This window comes from Magallana gigas, chromosome 5 (genome assembly GCF_963853765.1).
Source record: "Magallana gigas chromosome 5, xbMagGiga1.1, whole genome shotgun sequence".
Classification (NCBI taxonomy): Eukaryota; Metazoa; Mollusca; class Bivalvia; order Ostreida; family Ostreidae; genus Magallana; species Magallana gigas.
Window position 1 is genome coordinate 36,515,756 of NC_088857.1, and position 24,570 is coordinate 36,540,325.

Sequence of the window (24,570 nt, forward strand, 5' to 3'; positions counted from 1 at the left end):
ATGGTTTTCATGGTTTATTGATGAATATGGCACACAAACTGTCAAATCAATCCATAACTTGATTTCAACCAGAAAAATAAATATGGGGGAATTGTGAAAGTGAAATTCGGCAGAACAATGGACAAAATGAAACATATGTCTAATTCATTGTGCCAACTGCCAGGCCAGCCATTTGAAGTTTAACCTTTAACCCTCAGACCAGCCAAGTTATTTTGAAACCTTTAGTTTCAGCTTGATTCTTAATTTCTTGATCCTGTTCAACTTCACATTTTAGCACTAGTCAGAAATAAATATTCTTGTTTCTATAAGGAGGGTTGTCTGTGGTGTATGTATAAACATCATATTTTAAATGAAGAAAGATCAAAAGATTAAGTTAGTATTTGCTCTACTTTTGCTGCAGTTTTCATTTGCAGGCGTTTATAAGTGGAAAAATTGAGATATATCTGTATGGGGGGCCTGATGGGTGTGAAACTAGTCAAAGAAAGATAACTCTTGGTGTGTAAGAAAAAAGCTAAATTATTTCAAAGGAATCCAGATGTTTGCAAATCCGTATACACCCTAAATACCGTGGTTCATCATGATTTTCTGTAAAATATGAAATGTGAACTCTTCCCTGTTATTAAATCAAGAAATATTGTCCAGATGGAGGCAATTTAAGGATATTTAATTTGGATGAAGTGAAATATAGAAAATGGTGTTAATTGGTTGTCCTCTTTGAAGATATTATCTTTTAAATCTTTTCTATGTTTATGAGCATTAATGATAGTTTGGGCTTCAAGAAAAATGAAATTCGGCTTCCTAGATCATGTAGCTGAATTGATAGATTTCGTTCTTTGCTTCTTCTTGAATTTCTTTGAAGAGAAGAATTTGAGTAGCTGTGTGATTTTGCTGATGGGAATTTTATTAGTATTGCTCAAAAGTGTTGAACAAAAAGAAAAAATGAAGTAAAGCCCTAACCATTATGTTCAGCAATACCATTCATTCAAGTCAGGCACCTAATTTTTCTTTTTCAACTTTTGAAATAGTTGTCAAAATGCAAGACATTCTCTGGCACATCTTGCCCCTCATTGCCGATTGTTTGTTTTTTATGTGTTTAAACTCAACTGAATCGGCAAATGAAGAGGTCATCAGTGAAAATGTCAGATTTGTGTTTTCAGTTAATAACCATCTGTTTTAAATGAGTTTCTTTTAAATATTTATCCCACTTAAAAACATATGCTTCCGATTTCCACCAGGCAGGTAGCTGATTTTTTGTGGGAGGGTAAACTGACTAAAAACAACCATTGTAAATGTAGCATAGGTGGACAATCCTTTTCAATTGTCTGCTTTTCTTTAAAAATGTTATAAGTTGGGGTTTTTTCCTTGTTGGAAGAAAAAAAATTGAGTAATGTTAAAAAAAATTTAAAACCCCTGATATCGGATAGACAATGTTATTCTGACATTGCACTTTTCCTACTGAAGTAATTTTAAAGTCATAAATATCTTTGTGTTTTGCAGGGAGGCGAGGCCAGCGCAGTGAGTGGTTCTACTGGAGGGGCACCTGTTCCCCCACCCCCCGGCCCCCCTCCACCCCCTCCCCCTCCAGCCATGAATGCCCCTCCACCCTCCTCTGGACCCTCTGAGGATGATGCCAGAGCAGCACTGATGGATGCCCTAAATAAGGGGACAGATATTACCTCAGGTTAGTATAAATAGTGAATTAACCTCTTCAGAAGATTATGGATAAAATTATGAGGAAATACATTTAAATATTCTTTGAGGTATGAGATTGCACACATCCCAGCAATTAGTATTACAGCATCAACTTTGTGCACTCATTTCTTAAATGTTCAGGAAAGAAGGAAGGGGACATTATCGACATGGGGGATTGAAGTGCAATTCTCTCAAATCAAAGGCACAACATAAATTACATCTAGCATTAAATATTTAGGGTGAAAGAAAAAACTCCACCTCAGCAATACAATTACTACATGATTATGTTGTATATTTTATTCAATTACATTAAAAGGTACAATGATTTCATTGTGAATGCCCTGACATTTTTTCATATTTATTTACAATATTTTTTTTCATCTTTTTTTTTTCATGTACAAGTATATGTGTCATGTATGGCATTCTTGTAAGCAAATAAAATAAGAGAATTTTCCATATAATGCATATAAAGCTTTCACTTATATCCTTAGAATTCATCTTTTTAAATCATTACATGTATTTATGTTCTGTCATTAATTAGTGATCTTTCTTTTCGTTTTCCCTGTTACTGTAAATGTGGATGTAATCACTTGAAGGTTGAATGCTTTGCCATCTTAACTGAAGACTGTTGGGTCTGCAATATTTTCACCACACATTTTCAGCCACTGTAAATTCCTTATTTTACGCGAGTACTTAATTCCGCGATCCCGCTGTTTTGCGAGAACATGAAATCGTGAATGGAGAACTTTTTCCTTATTTCTTATAGTTTTTAACTTACAAAAAATAATGGTGAGATTTTAAAATCCACGAAGGGTGCTTCTAGCGATTTTACGCTAATATTAATTCCTCGCATTTAATTAGGAATCTACAGTAATGACAACTGTTCAAAAACAAAACCAAAAAAAAAAAACCCCACCCCTTCCCCTTTCTTTAATGTAAACCATGACATTGAAATCTATATGAACAAGAATTTCCACTTTTACAGTAATTGGAGGATGTTGCCGTTTTAATAGTTTTCATCCAAGTATGACCATATATGGATGGCTCCTTGTGCTAACACATGATCTGTCTGAATGACCTAATTTCAGGCTTGCGACACGTTTCCGATGCCAAGAAGACCCATAAGAACCCGAACCTTCGGCGCACCAGTCAAGATAACGCTGATGGTGCCTCCTTTAAACCATTTTGTGATGAGCATTTTATCAAACTCTGTACCTTTATTCACATTTCAGTCTAGCTTATTATATTTGCTCTCCATATTACTTCAAATTTAACTGAAAAGTTACTTTAAATTAAAAAATGCTAGGAACTACAGTGGAAACCAATCTAAGACACTAGCACTCTATGCATTTTGTTCTTTTTAAATTAACTTTTACAGTTCTTTTCTGTTAATTGGTAATTAGGATTATTTCAAAGTTTTTTCTTTAAAGTTGATGTTTTAACTGACTTCTGTGTAATGAAATTGAAATTCAATGTTTATTTATGACAATGCATTTTTGATGACTTCTCTTGCTTAAATGCATTTCATCAACTGACACAAATCAAATATCTTGCAATAACACATATATGAATACAGTAGTAACATTGGCTTCTTCATTTAAACTATTAAATTATGATACTATATAAGAATGCAATAGTATAAAGTAATTCTGAATCATCAACTATCGGCATAAAAAAAAGTTTATTTCTATATTAGAATTAAATTTGGAAATAATAAATGTAGGTTTCCACTGTATTATGAGTAAATAAAGCTACATTATAAAAACCAGAGTGCTAAAATATTCATCACATTTGCTTATACATATGTCATTATTAGAAAAAGTAGTAGATTTTCAATTTATGTGATTTAATTAAAATGTTGTGCACCTCTTTTCATGAAGCTTAATGTTTCATTTTCATCATTTTCTGCAACTAGCTCTCATTTTTTTCAATTTTCAAAAAACTGAAATGAGATTCTCATATGGAAAGAATTTTAAAGTTAAATGAAAATTATTACTATTTTTTTTAATAATGAAGATTTTGAGATGAGGTGAACTTGTCTATGTTAAACAGAAGTTGCTTGTCTTATATTTATCACGAGGTCTTAAATTCATATATTTCAAAGCTAACTTGTTATAAAATTTACATGTGTTGTTCACATATCTAAGTCTTACCTTTGTTATAAATGTTTATCCTTATAATATGAACTAAAAGTGGCTTTCATATATCCCATATATATAATCCCACAATTCTTAATAATATCATAAGAGTTTTTCTTTGTATTTTTGTGATAACATTTATTATATGGTGTATTTGAATCATAATTCATATCAGTATCTAGAACTAGGGCAATAATGTCACAATTTTTGTGAACTGGGTCAAGAACTGGAATAAGAAACTTCATTAATTTCCATAACAAGAGGTGGGATCAAGATTTTGTTTTTGGTGCAGACGTTACAAGTACAGAGGGTTCCGCTTAATCTGATAGTCAATTTGTCAGAGAAAAATTATCAGATTAACCGATTATTATATTAACCAATTTAGCGTTTTTGTGCTCTTTAATTTTGGTAAAGAATAAAATACAACTTGTTTCAATACATAATTTATCAACAAAAAGATATAATCTGTTTTTCAATAGTTTGAAATGAAATAATTTACCTTGCATTAGCAATGAAATAGCATTTTAGCCGTTATTTTGTTTGTATATGCTCAAAAGAAAATGTTTCCCTTCATCACTGTTCATTACGATGGTTTCAATGTGGCGGCCATTTTGACAGGAAGTAGTAAGAGGAAATGGCTATTTGTCTGAACATTCCCTCTTTTCACCTGGACAATTTATTTTAATTCTTTTTCTGGTATATAGAATGCTCTTAAATAATTAATTATGCATGATAACAAATTATTTGAATTTTATTCATTAAGTTTTCTACCCCGATGTAAAATTGAGAGTAATCAGAATTTCCTCGATGTCACATGTTCCCAAGCACTTTTGATTCAGAAATTACATGTTTAAATAATTCTTAATGGTTCAAGCCTAGCATGAAATTAACACAGGCAATTGGCAATTGGTACATGAAAAAACAGTAAAATGTGTACACAGGTAAGGTCAGTCCTGTGTGCGGTCATCCGGAACAACTATCGATGTCGGTAGCTTTCATCTTACGAAGAAGTGAGCCACCCGTGTGTGTTGAAGTGAAACTAATGCCCTGTAAAGAGTTACTGTGTACACAAAAGGGGTGTCAACTAATTAAATAAAGGTGTTAGAGGGTGGGCTGAACTATCGATGTCGGTATCTTTCATCTATCGACCAGCTGACCATCTGTGTGCGTTGAGCTGTGACTAATCCCCTGAAGCACCCTTATTTGCAAGTTTTAGGCACGTGCCAAGCTGTTTACACAGTGAGAGGTTATACACGAAGTGGACATGGGGGAAGAGGTGTGAAAATGTTAACTGATATTTGATCGGCCGACAGAAATCGTATCATATTAACCGAAAATGACATTTTTTTCAATCAGATTATCAGTTGAAATTACAAAGGCTTATATAGCAAATGGATCGGTGTTTTGATTTTATATCAGATTAACCGAATAATCACATTAACCGCGATCAGATTAAGTGGAACCCTCTGTATTACAAACCAACAACAGAAAACAAGCCATATTTATACTTGTCGGTACATGTATCAAAATTTTCGTAAAAATCTTATGAATGTATTTTGAACATGATGCAAAACAAGGAAATGTTGTTTTACAAGCTGTCTTCCTCCTTGCTTGGTTTCCTTTGCTGTAGTAAATTTGCAATTTGATTTAAATGAAAAGCAAAACAAAATCAGCTAAAATTCATTTTCCCCATGTTATTCTGCATTTCATACAAGTTTTTGGCTTGTTTTCCAAACATAATATTAATGTCTTTAGATTCCCTTGAATGAACTGGATTTATTGTTCATGCAAAGAACCATGTTATCTATATCAGTGAGAGCATGTTTAATGATGGGCATGTGTGTTTTTTAATAACAGGTGTCTTTTTTTCTTTTTAAGATTGCCTTAGTCTCTAAAACTCAAAACAACCATCAGAATTCAGGAACTGACTTTGCATGCTAGATCTCTGTTCAATGAACTGTGTCTGAATAATGCGGGAAAGAAGCTGAGAGTTTTTTTCAAGAGCACATTTTTCACCTTGAATTTTGCAGGACTGAAGAAGGTCACAGATGATATGAAGACTCATAAAAACCCAACATTACGTCAAGGCCCTAAACCCTTCAAAGCCGCTGCCCCACAGACAGCCCCCAAGCCTGGCAAGCTGGCAGTGCAGGCCCCTGCAGCTGCCGCCAAGAAACCGCCAGTGTTTGAACTCCAGGACAAACGTTGGGCCATTGTAAGTAAATGTATATGCAGAGCAGTTTGTTCATGTTTTGTGAACAGCTTGTCAAAACGTTCATATTCAATGAAAGGCAATAAACTTTGCAGTTATATTGCTTTTCATTCAGAAGAATAATTTTTTTCCATGAATTTCAAGATTGAACTACTTATATATTTGCTTTAAGGACAGTGATCCTCATAGTTATTTCCAGTCATTAATGTGGAAGACAATGAACCTTGTAGATATTGCTTTTTACAAATATTAGAAGAATTCTCCATTTTTGTTTGAAAATTGATAATTTGAAAGAACGATGAACCTTGTAGATATTGTTTATAAAATAAACTAGATGACCTCCTTTCGCACACAGGATTTTAAAAATTTGCATGCTCATTTTTCTAGATTACAATGCTCTCTTTTAACATTTTGAAGATGTAAGTATGACAAATTATAATTATTAAGAGATGAAAAAAAATAAGGATCTAAATGTAAATTTTGAAATGCAAGACTATTCTCTGAACAGGAATATCAAGAGGGTAACAAGAACATTGAGGTAGCCGACACCAATCTCAAGCAGACCGTGTATGCATTCAAGTGCAACAACTGTGTCATCAAAGTAAAAAACAAGCTCAACTCTATCACACTGGGTAAAGGCCAGAGATAATTCTGATTTTTTTTATTAAGTTAATTAGAATTTTTTTTTACTGTGACAGTTATTAAAGAACCAGTTTAAGGTGGTATGGGACACCTCCACATTGTGACATACTGTTCATCAAAATAAACAATGAAATCAAATGTAATTGTATAAACAATTTCTTTCTCGAATTAGAACACTAACAGAGTAGTGCAGGGGGTTAGAAGGTTTGCTGGGAATCTGTAAGTCATGAGTTTGAATCCCGTTGGGGTTTTTAAAACTTTTAAAACAAAAAATTTTAAAAGGTATTTCTTGGTTAAATATTGTAAAATTTAAAAGTTCTAAACCGGTAAAAGTAGTATAATTATAATGTACTTTAATCAACTTTAATATCGACAGATGTCCCATACCACCATAAGAAAAGAGAAGAATTAGTTACATGCAAGCAGTTTTTGGAGCATTTGCAGCATGTTTTTGTGATCAATCACACAATAACATATAAATTATACAATAAAACACTTATATTGAAGAGCCAGTGACGGGCAAATTTACTTTGTTATAAAAGTAATTTGTTATATCCGTCAAGTTTACGACATGCAATAAAGTCTCAGGGAATGAAATTGACTTCGCTGTAAGCGTCAATTTATTATTAGGGTGTTTGCTATAACCGTGTTTTCCTGTATATGTGACTGACTTTCAGGTATTCAATGGACTTTGTATTGTTTGTTTTGTAATTACAGATAGCTGCAAGAAAACTGCTATTGTCTTTGATGACGTCGTTTCCTCACTAGAGTTCATCAACTGCCAAAGTGTTCAAGGACAGGTAAGATGGGTCAAGGTCGAATTTGTAAACAAAATTGCCCAGTCACATTACTGTTTGACAACACATTTAATAGAATTATTATAATGAGGTTTTTAAAATAATACATATTGCAATCTCTATGTGATATATATATTTCATTTCAGGTGATGGGTAAAGTTCCGACCATCAGCATTGACAAGACAGATGGTTGTCTCATCTACCTTAGCAAGGACTCCCTCGATACAGAAATAGTCACCGCTAAGTCCTCAGAGATGAATGTCCTTGTTCCTAAGGATGACGGGGACTTTGTGAGTATTTTCTTTTTAATCACATAGTCTGGTAAAATATGATGTAACAACAATTGTTTTATTAACCTTATTTAATCTTTCAAGTTTGCCAAACTATATCAATTTTCCCTACAAATGAGTAGATAGAAAGGGTAATTTAGATATAAAACTGTTTATCATTATATCATAGGGAAAAGAATAGATGAAATTAGGATATTAGATCAAGAATTTTTTTAACATGTTTTCTTTAGCCCTTATAAAGTTTGATTTTTTTTTTCACTTTAATGATATACTAAAAGATTCGCAAATTTTTTAAATATGTTTGTTATCTGTGTTTTCTCTTGTAGACTGAATTCGCCTTGCCAGAACAATTTAAAACAACCTGGGATGGCTCCAAATTTAATACTGTTCAGACTGATATAGCGTAAGCCATTAGAAGCTGCAGTAAAGGGAAGGGGTTCTTGCACCATTCCGTCACATCATGGACCATGCTTTACATAACGCCGATATTGTTTTGTGCGATTCTGAACAGCTAGTATTTAGTTAAATCAATGTAAAACAAGAAATATATAAAAGTAGTGAAAGTACTGGAAATACCAGTATGCAAGTCTTTGATTATGCAATGATTGTTCAAGAAATGCAGTATTTTATTTTTCATTGTTATTAAGGGTATCTAAATCTTTAATTTGTGTACGAACACGTAATTTTTATTTCAAGTTACATTAAAATGCATGGCATTTAAAATGTAACTTGTGTTGAACATATGTTTTGATTTAAATTTAATTCTAACACATTATCTGTTATTAATATGTTACATTTTAAGATGGATTCAAACTATCAAATCTTCACAAAAATCTATTAACACATTATTTATGATGTCAAATCTTAGGAAAATGCTTGTATCGTTAAAGTGAAATTCTGTGTTGAAGTTGTTAGCAATGGAATAATTGCTTAGTCCTATAAAGTCTGAAAAAAATTGTTCATCCATTTTGTTAAAGTATTTCAAGGACTTGAATATTCTTTGCAATACCAAACCATATTATTGGCGAATGATTGTATATCTAGATCAAGTTTGAGAATGAATTTATCAATGCGTAGGATGCATTTACAGAAATATGGAATGCCGGTAGGTTACAGTGTGTTATTGAGGAGGAAATTGAACAAAATGGTGCTATGAAAGTGGATATTATATCATAGAATTTTGTCTCTTTTGTTTTTCCTTTGGTATGTTTTTAGCAGGCTACAAACATTTTTATTTGTTTGACATATCTTCCATTACAGTGTATAATGAACAACACACCAATTCCATGTATCTGTTCAATTAAGTCTCTGTTTAGAACATTTATATTATTGTTTCTTTTTCTTTTGTCTTGTGTAAGCTTTTTCTAAATTCACTATCACTAATAAAGATATCAGTATTCAAAGATGATGATTTATTTAAATGTTGCATGTTTGGGTTTAGAAGTGCATGGACACTATTTTCGTCAAATTTTATTGTTTACAGGGCTTTAGAAATGCATTCTAATGGTCTACAAAATATTTAGTGTCAGTCTTGAAATTATAAGCAGTCTTAGAGTCATAAATAAGATACAGTGCTCATAATTCATTGCTATGTGAATAAGGTTCATGCCCTGTTTTTGATTACGTTGGCTCAATATACTGGTAAAAGTTCTTCTTCAAGCTGATTTTTCTATCTGCTGATTCGTTTTGAGCATAGATAAAACTAAACTTGGAATTTTCTTAGTCAGCATTTTTAAAAAATGTAAACGAAAAATTGTGAGCTCTGTATATCACTTAAAACTCGACGACTGACACTCAAATTTTTGTTGACTATTGGAATGCTTACTGAAGCATTGCAGTTAAAACGGGGAACATTTAACATACTTGGATTAAGATTCGTTTTCTGATTTTAATCATAAATCCCTCCAATATTAGTATATGTTATCACAAGGACGCCAAAAGATGGTGGCAAGGATACTTTGTAACCTCAAATGACCTTGTATATTGCCTGTTGAATAATATTGTGTTCTTTACAAAACAAGTTCATAATATATAGAACTAGTCTGGCTGGCTTCAAGCATCTTGAATTATTAAATTGGTATATGAGAAACCTCGGCTAGATATGATAATATTAACAAAAGACCCATGGGCCACATTGCTCACTTGAACAACAGTTGTTGTATCTCTTTCTAAAATTTTAATAAAATATCTAACTCTTCTAAAATACTGTTAAATTCACAAAAATTCTCACATGTTCTAAGATTTCAATACATAAATACAATACCCCGGTATATAAAAAGAAACTCATAAAAACATACTTTTTTGGCATATCTTTAGTTTCAAGATGCATTAAATGACCAATATTATTATTAATTATGGAGGCTAGGTAATGAACCATTTTATTTATATGTAGATAATAATAGGATTGGAAAACAAATATTGGTCAAAAGCGAAGCGTAGGTTACCATGACTTATTTTAGAATAAAGATAAAACAAAATTGTAAGATTTATCCAAGTATGATGATCATTGACCTTATCATATAAGTTAAAGATCCAACTAAAATAGTTTTTTAAATACAAAAGGTCGTTCACTGTGACCTTGATATAAGGATTTGAAGACATGAGAATGCTTGCATTGTAATATCACAAATTGTAGCATTGTAGTTCTTGAGAAGGTCTGAAACATTTTCCCCCGAGATATTTTTGTGGTAAACTTTGAACACCTCCTGTGGCCCTAGTATTGGTCCTGAGGTTATGGTTTTAAGAAATTACTCTATAAACAGAAGCTTTTATGTAAATATGTATTGTCACTTATGATGCAGTGGTTCTAGAGAAGAAGATTTTCCAAGACATACACTCCACTTTCACTGTTTCATATCTCTTTACAATAGAGATTTTCATTTCCATAAGGATGCTTTGTACCAAGTTTGGTAAAATTTGGTTCAATGGTTCTAGCGAAGAAGTAAATAATGTGAAAAGTTTACAGATTGACGGTCAGACAGACGAACGTACGACGGGCAGCAATCTAGATGATAAGAAAAGGTCACTTGAATCAAAGGTTTACGCAGGTGAGCTATAAAGAAAAGTAAATCACAATGGCTACCATATTGTAAAGTACATTTTATAATTTCATTATGCTGTATTTTATTTTCTTATTACAGTTATGTGACATGCATACTGTGTATCTATTTTATTTTACCTAAAGCAGAATGTTCTCGAGAATATTAATTTTTTGTGAAAAGTTTATGAGATATTAAACCAAATTTTAGATGTAGTTTTGAGATTGGAGAGCGTATAGATGTGTTATCAGTTAAATCAATCGATTATGAAAATGACGTAATGAGAAGATGTGATGCGCATTTATCAGTTTGTATTGATATTGTCATGTTGTAAAGTTTGAATTTAACAAATTTTGTACATACTGCTAACCGATTAATTAAAAAATTTACAACATGACAATATATTTACTGTACCAAACTTATTACAACGCTCAAAATCGATCTTTTAATAAATATTCATACTAGTGGTCAACAAAATTTTTGTGGCAAAAAATGCTATCAAATTTGATATTCTTTTAAATTTTCACTGGATTATTTATCCTATTGTATGTACATATACTGTATCCTCATTATTTACCATATAGACAAAGAAGTAGAGAGAAATTCGCCTACTTATGAAAATCGACATGCCAGATTTCAAAACTAATGAAAATCTTATCTTTTTTATAATACATGTAAATAGAGACGGACAAAGTCCGGATAGATCTAGGTTTCTGTAATTAATCAAGTAAAACTTTGTCCTACCTGAACGACTTTCAAATTAAATAATTCATGCATAAAACCATGGATTTGACAACAACAAAATGGGTTAATGAGTTTTAGTACAGATATAAATTTCTTTTTAGAAGTTTTAATAAAATGCGTGCAAAGAGTTCCAGAATTTTCAGAAACGAACTCAGTGTGTTGAATAAGCAGAATACGGTTACGTAATTTTCTTTACAAAATACTGTTGGTTCCATACAAAGAATGTAAATCTGTACACTTAATTCTGTCTATAGCCTCAAAATACAAATTAAATATATTATTTCATATGTAAGTGACCATTAGTAAAATGCACGAAATACATAGTATCACTTAGTGCGCAAATTTTATTGTTTAGAATAAAAATAAACTTTGAATTAACTGTGCATAGTTTTCAGTAATCAAACTTCGATACAACCTCAAATCTTTATAATTATGCAAATCGCTTAGCTTGAACACGTTTGATTTGTGTGAAGCTGTCTAATAGTTTTTCTTCAGGGTTTATCTTTAAATCTTTAACGATTAACCTTCTGCATATCTTCATTTAAATAACTAGTTAGAACTATTAAGATAATAAGCGCTTTCGGTGTAAACAAACTACCTAATATTAATGAACACATTCTAAATTAACAGCAGCTATCATGGGGAAAATGTTGGCTTGGATTATTTTGTTTGTAGTGGGATGTTGCGCGGAAGATCAAGATTCAGATGGGTTTTTGAAGGTATTTTTATTTTTTTTTTTAATTAAAAATCATTCAATTCTTTGTTGATTTTGCAATTCATTTTTATTGCTCACTTTTTTAAAACAAAATTTCTGTTGTTGACAGAGTAATAACCCCAATTAATTATGGAGATAAAAAGGGACTAGCATTCCTAAATGTAATTTCCACAAAATAACTTCCAAAATGCAAACAATGAATAATGATAGAACCATTTTAACAAGACCTTGGACTTTCAGTTGCGCGTAGCTATCTATTCCTTGCGTCAAAACAAATTAAAAATGACGTGGTTTCAAACGAAATATACACAGATTGCGTAGTCTTGGCTCAAAAGCCAAACAAATCTTGCATGATTTCAAAGAGCCATTACTGAGTGGCCAGCAATGAAATAGACAGGCCTACGTCACATTGCTGTTTGACACAACTACCCAAAGTCCAAGCTCTTGTTAAAATGGTTCTAAATACTATCGACTGGATTGCCAAATAATTAATAATTTGCGTTATTTTCGGATATATTGGCTATTTTACTGTGTAATGAAGCCCTTCAAAGGATGCATCTTTTAATATATTAAAATCAATGGCTCGAAACACATGGTCATTGTACATGTATATTCATACAGGATCTGTTGTGTTCTTTTTTACACTAAATGCGAGCATTTAATTTTGTATTATTTAGATTTCTCTCGGTTTCTTGAAAACTTGTTTTTATTGATCATTAACCTGTATTTGTATATGCAACTGAGAGATTTTAAAAGAAAGTTGTTTGCCGTGCCCTTACTGAAAGGATAAGTTTTCAGAGGTCAACTATCCAACAGTTTTAAGATTTCGTTACTCTTGAATCGTTGAATGATTTTTTTCAAATTTTAGCTTTTCATCGTATATGCTCAGTATAATAAATCATATATGAAATGTGTTTATTTGACAGGCTCACAATATTATCAGGCGCTTTGAGTACGCTGCTAACATGAAAGAAATGGTAGGTTTTGGGTAAAAAAAATATGACATCGCTCTCGAGGCGTAAACAACCTATGTTACAAGAACTAGAATAATTTGACTGCAGATTCAAAAATCTTTAACCAATATATTTCATAAATATCAATATCATTTAAAACTTTTAAGGAATAACCAATTGATTTTTTTTAGAAGTGGGACGAAGATTTGGCATCACTGGCGGAAGGGTGGGCCAAATCTTGCGTCAGGGGCCACAACCAGAATAGAGAGACTCGAGAGTTCAAAAAGGTCGGCGAGAACATATACCGAAATACACGTAAGGGTCTTTAACATTAATGTTTAATCATAAGAATCTAGTTTTACATGATAAGTTTAATTTAAGTTGAAAATAATTTGGAAGGGGTGGCAATTTTTTTTTCACATTTATACATTGGTTTTTACCCGTCGACTTAATTAACGTTAAGACTAAAAGTCTTCTGTGAATGAGTATTCCTAGCATATTTTTTGTCAACAAGAATAAAATAAAAAATTTCAGGTAGAAAGTCTGGTTTTGATGCCGTAGTGAGCTGGTTTAAAGAGAAGTCTTCATATAACTTAATGGAGGGCAGCTGCAGCGGAGTATGTGGTCATTACACACAGGTAGAGCACCACGGTTACTTACATGTTGTAGGGCTACAGGTCTCGCACAAACCGTTTTGTTTATCTCGATCACCTGTATATCTTCTGTAGGTGGTTTGGGCGGACTCGGAATATTTGGGTTGTGCTGTTGCCTTCTGCCCGAAGTTCTTCAGAGGAAGAGGGGGTTACAATTATGTTTGTAACTACGGACCAAGGTAATCTGTGCAAAACATTACATGATATGTCTATAAATGAGTGGACAAAATCGTTTAATCTTTATCCACACTTTATCCAAGTTTTGTTTACCAAAATAATTCTTTTCTTTTTCTTTGAGAACTTTTAATCAAAATATTGGTCTTTAATAGTATCTCAAGGTAAAAAGAATATTTGTAGAGAAAAAAGCAAAGTATAGAAAGTAAAATTACGTTGAGAAAAAAAGACTTGGAATCAACGAAGTTACAGACAAACGAAGCATTTTTAAATCAAAATTTCCTTTTTTATTCAACCAATGAAATGAAACCACGGATTATTTGACACATTTCCCCTTTCAAACACCACCGTCATTCCTAAATGACCCCTCATTCATGATCAATTGAAGAAAACTCGCGCACCTTCTAGATGAGCTTCATTTAGCATATAAACTTAAGAACGCGGCTTAGAAATTCATTATCGATCCATAATTAATGTTGCTGCATTTATACAAACCGCAAATATTCTTTAGGGGCAACTGGAGAGGGAAGAAGCCATACGTTCCCGGTATTCCATGCAGCAGCTGCCCCCTGGGCTACGGATGTCCGAGGGGTGTGTGTGCCAAGGAGTCATGAGGCTTGGTAATGCAAAGCAGGCAGCTCCCAGGTCAAAAAGGACGTGTGATTTGAAAAATAAATCAATTACTGAAAAGTTTATATAACACACGGCCTTGATGTTTTTTTTTTATTTTTACGACCATTTTATTGAATTGATATTGGCATATTATCTATAAAGTTACAATGTGGGTTTCTTGTTATTCTGTAATCCCGTGTGATATACATGTACATGTGCATTTGATGTACGGGACTGGAGGATGTTGTTAATTAAACAAATTAATGCAATCTACGAAACATAATTGTTTAAGATTTTTCTACTTATGTTTATGCTAATGTTTTATGCAAAAAAAATATTAAAGCATTAAACATATTATTCATTAACCTAGCGACAAAAAGAACTGTAGATTGTTTAAATATGCCGCTGCCGAGAGCAACAACTTTCCTATGACCTAAAATGGATAAAAATATGGCGATGGTAATGCAGTCCTGATCGAGAAACAAAATGGAAACAAAGTCGTGTTAATTGTTAAATGTGCTTTCTTGTTCAATGTTTGAGTTATCTATACATAATATTAACAATATTCTAATTAGGAAAACAAGTAGAAAGTATAGGTGTCAGAGATTAGCGTGTACGATATTTGGTGGAATGATTTTTCAACAAGTATGTTCTACATGATTTAATCTGTTTTGACACAAAGTCCGTATATATTTTCAAAACTTGTCTCTGAATGGAAAGAAAGATCAGTTGTCCCATTTTGTAAATTTTGTATTTACTGGGTGGCAGTCAAACAACACGACATCTTGTGTTTTTGTTTTTATTGCTATCCAGTAAATTTGCGGATTTAAAAAAATGCTTATGAAATTGTGGTTAATTTATGCATCTGCCTAGTTTAGCCTGTTTTTCAATCATTTAATTTCGGTTGTTTCGTCTTGTTACAGCTAGAAGCAACTTAATTTCAATAACTTTCTACGCAATGTATTGGTAATGCTGGAGCTCGGGGACAAACAAAAATTAATTTATTGCATAGCGCACGTGTGCAACGGTCACGCTTGCAGGTATCGTAACAATATTCATTTGTAAAATGGAGGTAAGGTGGAGTTATTGATTTTAAAAGATTATGGAACTTAATAAGTATATACAATCATCATCAACGACTTTATAAAAATTTAGGGGTATAAGGTAGGCGCGATTTGATATAAATTCTGGATCGTACCGAATCTGCAACCATTTCCCACACTGCCCTCAACCTACCGGTAATTCTGACATGAACAGGATCATCCTCCTTCTAGGACTGGCAATTGCGGCCTTCGCCCAAAATGATTTTCTGGAGGTACGTTCATTGTTGTGTAATTATTCCTCGAAATTTTTTTCTGAGTTAGTATTTAGAAAATAAGCAAAGGGAAAGTGATCGGATACAAAATATTAATTTTTTGATTATTGATTTTAATAGTTTTAATAAGGAACGTTTTAAGAATGTATAGGTATACTTTTTGTTTGATCAGATTTTTAAAAATATTTTTGAAATGTTGACCAGTTTTGCTTTTTTAAGGAAATATACTTTTAAAGAAAACTTTTAAAATATCAATTTAGTAACCTTATATTCTTGACTGTTCTCGATTACTGTATACAGGTAAATATTCACTCCGTTTTATTTTCGCCCCTTTCGCCTTCGTTGTCAGCAGGCGAATTTAAGACCGAGCGAATTCAAAATAGCTCTTTGATTACTGTGTGTATTAGAAGGAGTAGTACCGCACAACTGTATCTGGGCGAATTCAAGACGGGATGAATACGTTTTCAAGTGTATAAGGGCGGGAAAAAAACACTCGGGATGAAAATCACCTTGTATACTGCATCACATCACTGCCATTTACATTGTTTAAACGTTGCAGGCACATAACCAAATACGGAGACAAGAAAGAGGAGCTGCAAACATGAAGATGATGGTATGTCGCCTTCAAACTATGTGTTCTCTCCATTTTCTTTCTGTGAAACCTTCACAAAGATATTGTACGGATGTCAATACATTTTTATTAACCTTATTTTATAAATGAGGAAATCAAATGAACTGGATCCAGAAATTTTCATGGGGTGGTTTGGGTGTTTGAGGTAGAAATGTGTTTTATGCAATGCCTAGTGGAGGTTCAAAGCTCAATTTTCAATAATTTTACTACGGTATGTGAATTTAATGAGTTTCAATTCACAAGAGTATGGGGTCCTTACCCCAGAACTCCGCCCCTTCTCTATTCTTACAAAGTTGATTTCTTCGTTTGATTTAATGGATTTTTAGTGAAATTTAAGACTTTATTATGAAACAGAGTTGGAGCCCAGAATTGGCCACTGTTGCACAGAGGTGGGCCAATACCTGCCGCGAGGGTCACAACCCACGGAGAAGTAGCAGTAGTTACCGGAACTTAGGAGAAAACATATACCGCAGAACAGGTGATGAACTCAGTTGTTTTAAAACATTATGCTACAGAGATGGAGATATTTTTTGCAAAGTAAATTGCACATCTATTTTAAAAAAAAAACATTTAAAATAAACATATTTCTTCCAAAAAATGTTCGAATTCTCTCTCTCTCTCTCTCTCTCTCTCTCTCTCTCTCTCTCTCTCTCTCTCTCTCTCTCTCTCTCTCTCTCTCTCTCTCTCCTCATGGTGTTTCCTTTCTCCTACAGATCGAGCCTCTGCTTTTGATGTAGTAAAGAACTGGTATTCAGAAAAAAGGCAGTATAATTTCAACTATAACCATTGTTTTGGCGTTTGTGGTCACTACACACAGGTTCTTATAAAAAAAAAAAAAACACCAAATCTTTGGTTTTATTTTCTTATCTTGTAAACATTGGTATAAGCTACATGTATGCCAGAAAATACTTCTATTTTTCATATTCTTTTCATATTCTTTGCATGACTTGAAGCTGAACGTAAACCAAACAATATAAAAAATAATCCATATATGACATCAAGAAACGTGTCAAGGTTATTTATTCCTAGGTTGTGTGGGCTGACTCCGACGCTCTAGGCTGCGGGGTGGCCTATTGCAGGAACCTCTTTGGGGGCCGAGGAGGTTACAACTACGTCTGTAACTATGGACCGGCGTAAGTATTCCTTTGATCAAAAATCATATTTGCATGTATTCAGTTTAAAGTTTTAACACCATATCTGTATTTATTTATATGTAAATCTAAATGTAATATGAGCATCGGAGGTGTTCTGGAATTTTGGCATTTCTTATGCTCTGTTTACAAACAGAGCAATATCACATTACAGTTTATAATTTTTAATTATTGAAAAACAAACTTATCAATTTTGACCCCCCCCCCAAAAAGACCCCGCTAAAATAAAAAAAAAATTGATGTTTCTAACTTTCATCAACTGTATATGTTGCCAACTTATTTGCTATTGACGTTAAAAAGGCGAGAATGTCGATCAAATGAGTTTCGTAATTTTGTTATCAATATTTCAACAAAAATTAAATAAAATGATAAAATTAATAGTAACAAATTATTTTGGTTGTGTATAAAGACGATTTAGCCAAACTCTGACTGTACGTGTACTTTTCAGGGGTAACTGGAATGGTAAAAAGCCGTACATCGCTGGACGCCAGTGCAGTCGCTGTCCCCGGGGTTATAGGTGTCAGAACGGACTGTGTGCAAAGTCAGCCTGGAAATAAATTTATCTTGGCAATAAATTATACAGAAAAACACTTTCTATGAATATCTTATGTCACAAAGTTGTATTCACACTATATAATACTTAAGCGTATTAGTGCCACATCGTGAACTTCTTTATTTTAAATTCCAACTTTTAATCTTTGGATTTCCAACTTTAATCTTTGAATTTTCAACTTTAATCTTTTGATATGTTATAACTTTTTTCAATTTCAGACAAATGTCTTTAAATAATAGATCTTTATCAACGTCATATTGATAAAGACACGATAGAAATATACAAATTGCAAGGTTTTGTTTTGATGTTAATTGTCTCTTCGTGAGCTTCTTTCTAATACTACATTTGATTAACGACACCCTCTTGTTTTACATATTAGGATAGCGTTTATTTGAGTCAAAATTATTTCGATATTTGGTATTCAATACTTTAAACATGTATTGCATTTTTATTTTTTTTAATGAAAACTTCTAGTTTTGACATATACTATAATTTAATGCACATTTTGCTTGTGATATAATACATACTGTAATATTAGCAAGAAAACAATAAATTTAAAACAAAAAATGTTGGAAATTTCAGGATTAAAGTTTGAAACTCTAATTTCATAGTTGGCTGTTCCAGCTATAAAGTTGGAATTTCCAACTTTAAAGTTGATTTTTTAAACAAGAAAATGCTTAAAGTTAAAAACTCCAACTTGAAAGTATACTTTACAACGTGATACGCTTCCATAATATAAAGCATTTATATGTAAATCATACCTTTTGTGCTGTCTTATAAACCGTCCGTCCGAGTTCTAAAATTCTTCGCGTGCAGAATGGACTACAAAATATCTTCGTTTATCTGAGCACATCATTAACAACAACAACAGCGTTTGTTAGAAGGTACATGAATTTCATCTGTGAAGGTTTACTGGGAGAGTGGAGGGGAACATTAGTAAATACTGTTTAGTATATTGTTAAATGTTCGATTCATGGTTTAGTTTCACAATTTGTTTAGCAAATTTGTTTTGCCTTGTTGAATTTATTCTGCTGTATTTTTGTAAATCTTACACTATAGATATGCTTCACTTTTATTTCAAAAGACGTAAGGTTTATCACAACATTGAGCACTGTGTACATTCCCACCGATATCATATGCCGAGATGGACGAGCGGTAAACACACTGACCACTCACTACTATAGGATGATTAAGTTTTCTATTTGTATACTTCATATGTATTTAACTGTCAAGTTAACTAGAAAAGTTTAACATTTAAAATGCAAGGTGCTGGTCAGCTTTAATAAACAAAAATAAGTACAATTTTAAGTATTAATTAAACATGTCTGTAACGCATTTAAATGTGCCGCTGCTAAGAGCGACAACTCGTCTTAGATACCAACGTTACATCAGACGGTCCATCAAGGGCGATGAGCACCACACTGGACTCTTTAATATCTACAGTTAAAAAATAACATCAATCTATCAATTTACGCAACACTTTGGTGGACTGGCAATCATTTTTTTAAGGAAATACGAGTTAAAAGTGAATGCCATTTTTCGTATTACATGTAGTGATTCATCCAGAGTTAAGATTCTTGAAAATTGTGTTTACAACAGCGTTTTGCAGTCTAAAAATGTTAAATATAATTGTTAAAAATATAAATTTTATACATAATATCAACCAACTTATGGTAACTTCACAGTAATTTCGTCTGACCTCATCCAGAAACAAACCTAATTTCAATAATTTTATGCGTACAACACCTATATTGATGCCGGATGACATAATTTGTCTGCAAGTGTTGTAACGATAGTCATACTAAACTCTGTAGAAGAAGAGGGTATATTTAGATCATATGATGAATTAAAACGGATGTGAAATAAATCAACAACTGTTGCAGTAATGGAATTTTTTAAGTGAATCATGTAAGAAGAAGAGCAGGTAGGCGGGCATTTATATATATAGTAGACCTGACCGAACCTACAGCCATTTCCAACGCTGATCATATCTCCATTTGGCACCAACATGAATAGGTTCTTTCTCCTTCTAGGGCTGGCCATTATGGCCTTCGCCCAAAATGATTTTCTTGAGGTACGTTTATTTTAATTATTGTGATTTTATTATCATTTTTATTTTTCTGCAACAATGACTTTTATAGCCCTATGTGTATTTCCTCAAAGAGTTGCATCAGTTGCGATACATTTCATACACAATTACGAATATTTGATACCTTACACAAGTATATACATGTAAAAATTGAGGCTTTTGGATTTTTGTTTTGAAAAGATGTCCGAATTGATTTGTCTGACTTCGTTTTGAAAGGATGGGATATTCATTTTTTAACAAAGATAAATTTGAATTGTCTTTCGTCTGAAATCATGTTCAACATACATGTAGCCTCCTCCGCTGTTTCATTTTATTCTACTGTGTTATAAATAATGTTGTAGGCACACAACAAATATCGGCGAAGAATTAAGGGGGCCGCCAACATGAAGCTGATGGTATGTTGTTCAAATCCAACGTTTTATATCTTGGTCAATTATTGTCTGCTGTTCACTCTTCATCCCCACTTTTGTAACCAATTTGTCACCAATTTCAGAAATAGAAGAACAGAAAACCCCATGAGATTTAATAATACAAAGTTATTTTTATGTTTGCTTTCCAGAATTGTCGTATAAATTGTATAGATTTGTATAAAAGGTATATAAAGCAAATTGGAGTTTCAAACCTTCTTCCCTTACCAGTGTGTAATAGAAAAATTATATAAGATGAATATGAATTTGCACACATAAACGCCTAAGGGGCATGGTCACGATTTTGGTCAAAATTTATTTGTCCGTTTTTAATGTTTACAATGTTTCAATGAAGACAATCTCAGGTCATGTTTTTGTTTGCATTTTGAACTTTCAAAATTAAGACAAAAAAAAATTGTAAGAAATGCTAGAACATGTATATTTATGTTCAAAACTAAAAGACACGTAAAAAAAAATTAGCGTGTAAATTATTGAACCAATGAAAACAAAACCATGGAACAAACCTGGTTTATAAAGGAAAGAATTTTTTGAGCTCTGTTTGTTGCTTATAACTCTACAACTAACACTCAAATGTTAATCATTAGAAACGCCTTACTAAAACGTTGTAAACAATAAAAAAAAAAAAAAGAAATTGCTTTCGAAGATTGGAACCCGGGAGAAGTTTTGTTCTCGGGATTTTTATTTTTTTTTTTACATTTATTATGATATTTTGTTAGTGTGAACTTTTTAGTGTCTGTAATACAGAAATGGAGCTCAGAACTGGCCAATGTTGCACAGAAATGGGCCAATACTTGCCGTAAGGGCCACAACCCAGGCAGAAGCAGCAGGGAATTCGGTAGCGTTGGAGAAAACATATACCGCAGAACAGGTATATAACGCATTTAAACGCATATTGTGTGTGTGCTTGTGTGTGTCTCAAATATGCTTTCTCTCTTTCTCTCTCTCATTGTGCTTCCCTTTCCGTTCAGATCAAGCCCATGCTAATGATGTAGTAAATGCCTGGTATACAGAGAAAAGACAATATGATTTTGGGAGCAACTCTTGTTCTGGCGTTTGTGGTCATTATACACAGGTAAATGCGACTTTTGATTAATGGGAATTCTGTTAACTCCTTGTCTAAACAACCACACATAAATAACTTACTTTCATTATTTATCTAACTGGGTTACAACTTTATTACAGCGACAGGATGTAGATAAATAAAATTATGATAATTTGAATACTTCTTACCAAAAAAATAATTAACAAATTCATTGCTTTAAAAAGTTCTATATATTATTTTTGCGCAATATCCTTGTACATGCCCGGATCTAGAGAGGGGATCAGGAGGGTCCATACCCCCCTCCCCCCCACTGCAAAATCAAAATTTTTGTAAATTACATTATAAATTACCCCCCCCCCCAAAAAAAAAATGCCTCATACCCCCCCCCCCCCCCTCCCGACCCCCCGGTAAACTCAAATAACTGTCGGACACCCCCCTGAAAAAATTTCTAGACCCGCGCATGTTGTACATGGAATATTGTGGAATTGACGAAGGCAGTTGAGTATATTGTATGCTTACAAGGGCGTGATTTAGGTTGTGTGGGCTGACTCTGAAGCTGTAGGCTGCGGGGTGGCGTATTGCAGGAACCTCTTTGGGGGCCGAGGAGGGTACAACTATGTCTGTAACTATGGGCCGGCGTAAGTATTGCTTGCAGCTGACCACACGGGTTGACTTTGGCGTGTTATGAATTGTTTGAAACATGTTCGAGAGGATGTCTATTTTTACTTTTACTGTACCTGTATTAGTTTACATCTATACGTGTCCATATTAATTGGGTCAAGTGATAACTTTCTTTGAATAGTAAGATTTTGTTAACATTTCTGTAAAGTTTCCGTTTATGCATGTACAATGTATACACATGTAGCTACAAATACCTAATTCAATTTCAAAAATTCCAAAAAAAAAAAATGCGATTCCAATGTTGATACTTGTAGTTGTTTTCTTCTCTATAGTTTTCGATGAGTAATTATATTGTAATTTATAAAGAGTACATAAACACATTTAAAATCACACAAACCTTAACTGTCTACTGAAAAACACGTAGTAATTCGTATTTTTGTAAAATATCGCTTTGCAAATAGAAACATTTGTATCAAAATCAGTACACCCTTTCAAAGGTTTTATAGAAAGATTTATTGTTTAGACATTTTTAAACATTCTGTAAATTCTAGAGTAATCTCCTTTACAAAAATTTAGATTATTGATAATCAAAATTTGTACATGTCATGTACCAATTTTGATTATCAATAATCTAAATTTCAACACCCCCATTGTTGATATTTCAGAGGTAATTGGGTAGGACGGAGGCCATACATCGCCGGACGCCAGTGTAGTCGCTGTCCCAGCGGATATAGGCGGTGTTATAGCGGATTATGTTCCAGATAAACCCCCACACACCCCCATCAACTACCTACTACACCCCCCCCCCCTCCATAAAAAAACTCGGTTTCTTACTGTATAACAAAATTTCTTCTACATGTGTATCTTAAAGACCTTTGTAATCTAGTTCAGTGAATTCTTAACATTATATTTAACCAATATTTAACCAAAATAAAAATAAAATGTTTCAGTTGTGTATTTGTGTTTTCTCTAGTGAAGATTCTGGGTTTTTAAAAATCTTTTTCCTGCCGAAAAATGGCATGCATTGTTCATTTAAAATTTACAAGATAATTAAATTTTAGAAAAACTTTTTTTCTCAAAATATTTTCCCCTTTAAAACAAATTTGATAGAGTCGAAGAAATTGGCAAACTATACATCAAAGCCACAGACACTTGTTCCTCTAATACACATTTGCCTCAATAGTAATTAGTTCAATATGTACATGTATACCCTTGTATTATTTTTCTGCTACGATTTGATTTGAAAAACTATTTTCTGTGATCAAAACAATACAAGAGTATTTGAAATTATATAAATTATATTAAAAGTGCCAGAGATTTGTTTTCCAGCAGAGTGAATGAAATATTTACCAAGAAAATTACAAGTTGTAACTGAAAAGCCGTCTAAAAATTTTGAGAATAAAGGATCTCACATGATTTGTGATTGTCGTGCGATTTTAGAGTTATCTTTCTTACTACAAGATTTCGCCTACTCCTGTGAAAAAAAAGGGAAGTATTTTTTCTTTAATACCAGAGGAGCTACAAACTTGATAGGCATCGATCTTTACTATTCTAAATGAGAGTATTGTGAAATTTGTATCTTTTGATTGCAGTTTGAAAAATATTGTAAAATAGTGAGAAATTTTTGTTGTTGTAAATTATGTATAATTATTACTAATAGACTTTTGAGAAAAAAATTTAAAATTGTGAAAAAAAAATTTCCTTTTGAGAAAAAAAACGGCGACAAGCATTAGAATAAAGTTCACCATCAAAAAGTAGCATCTCATAGTTGACAAAGTATTCAAAATGAAAAGGATTTCCTTACGAAGTGTTTGTAATAGACCCTTTCAGGGCAACAGTGGTACTGCTCTCTTGCAGGGGAAATTGATAATTTGTTTTTTCTTAATTTGATCCAGGGGTAAATACAAGTAGGTAGATAATTGATTGACTTAGATAAAAAACAAAACAAGTGACATTACATCATATTTCACCAAACTATCTCAATTTGCCTTCAAAATAACAGTACCGCAGTTACTATGAAGGAGTATATATATATAGTACATATTCCTTCTAGTTAATTTTTTTATTCACCTGAAATCAC

General features: G+C 32.7%; 3 protein-coding genes across 8 annotated transcripts in view; all 3 read left to right on the forward strand.

The window, feature by feature from the left end:
• LOC105328361 (adenylyl cyclase-associated protein 1) overlaps positions 1 to 9,174 on the forward strand; it is a 42,822-nt gene extending 33,648 nt beyond the window's left edge. For 2 of the 3 annotated variants that reach the window (XM_034475164.2, XM_011429207.4), the window contains 7 exons: positions 1,498 to 1,681; positions 2,781 to 2,858; positions 5,861 to 6,045; positions 6,551 to 6,674; positions 7,402 to 7,484; positions 7,628 to 7,771; positions 8,098 to 9,174. In XM_034475164.2, coding sequence (XP_034331055.2) covers positions 1,498 to 1,681; positions 2,781 to 2,858; positions 5,861 to 6,045; positions 6,551 to 6,674; positions 7,402 to 7,484; positions 7,628 to 7,771; positions 8,098 to 8,178 — 879 coding nt within the window. In that variant the 3' untranslated portion in view covers positions 8,179 to 9,174. The remainder of the gene's footprint in view (positions 1 to 1,497; positions 1,682 to 2,780; positions 2,859 to 5,860; positions 6,046 to 6,550; positions 6,675 to 7,401; positions 7,485 to 7,627; positions 7,772 to 8,097) is intronic. The other variant, XM_034475174.2, reaches the window with a different exon arrangement.
• Positions 9,175 to 12,123: 2,949 nt separating this feature from the next.
• LOC105328359 (peptidase inhibitor 16) lies at positions 12,124 to 14,750 on the forward strand. The gene is made up of 6 exons (XM_011429202.4): positions 12,124 to 12,272; positions 13,195 to 13,245; positions 13,413 to 13,536; positions 13,756 to 13,859; positions 13,950 to 14,053; positions 14,560 to 14,750. The coding sequence occupies exons 1-6, from the start codon at positions 12,192 to 12,194 to the stop codon at positions 14,660 to 14,662; spliced, it is 567 nt and encodes a 188-aa protein (XP_011427504.3). The 5' UTR covers positions 12,124 to 12,191; the 3' UTR covers positions 14,663 to 14,750.
• Positions 14,751 to 15,755: 1,005 nt separating this feature from the next.
• Positions 15,756 to 23,439, forward strand: LOC105328360 (GLIPR1-like protein 1). 4 transcript variants are annotated; one of them, XM_011429203.4, is made up of 6 exons: positions 15,756 to 15,975; positions 16,535 to 16,588; positions 16,961 to 17,084; positions 17,320 to 17,423; positions 17,636 to 17,739; positions 18,206 to 18,347. In XM_011429203.4, exons 1-6 carry the CDS (start codon positions 15,910 to 15,912, stop codon positions 18,312 to 18,314), a joined length of 561 nt encoding a protein of 186 aa, XP_011427505.3. In that variant the 5' UTR covers positions 15,756 to 15,909; the 3' UTR covers positions 18,315 to 18,347. The 4 variants fall into 4 exon arrangements, with proteins under 4 accessions (XP_011427505.3, XP_065941729.1, XP_065941730.1 ...); XM_066085657.1 differs by lacking the exons at positions 16,535 to 16,588; positions 16,961 to 17,084; positions 17,320 to 17,423; positions 17,636 to 17,739; positions 18,206 to 18,347 and adding exons at positions 20,741 to 20,794; positions 21,572 to 21,695; positions 21,796 to 21,899; positions 22,404 to 22,507; positions 23,156 to 23,439 and having other exon boundaries at positions 15,806 to 15,975; XM_011429201.4 differs by lacking the exons at positions 15,756 to 15,975; positions 16,535 to 16,588; positions 16,961 to 17,084; ... (1 more) ...; positions 17,636 to 17,739; positions 18,206 to 18,347 and adding exons at positions 20,218 to 20,384; positions 20,741 to 20,794; positions 21,572 to 21,695; ... (1 more) ...; positions 22,404 to 22,507; positions 23,156 to 23,439.
• Positions 23,440 to 24,570: the final 1,131 nt, after the last annotated feature.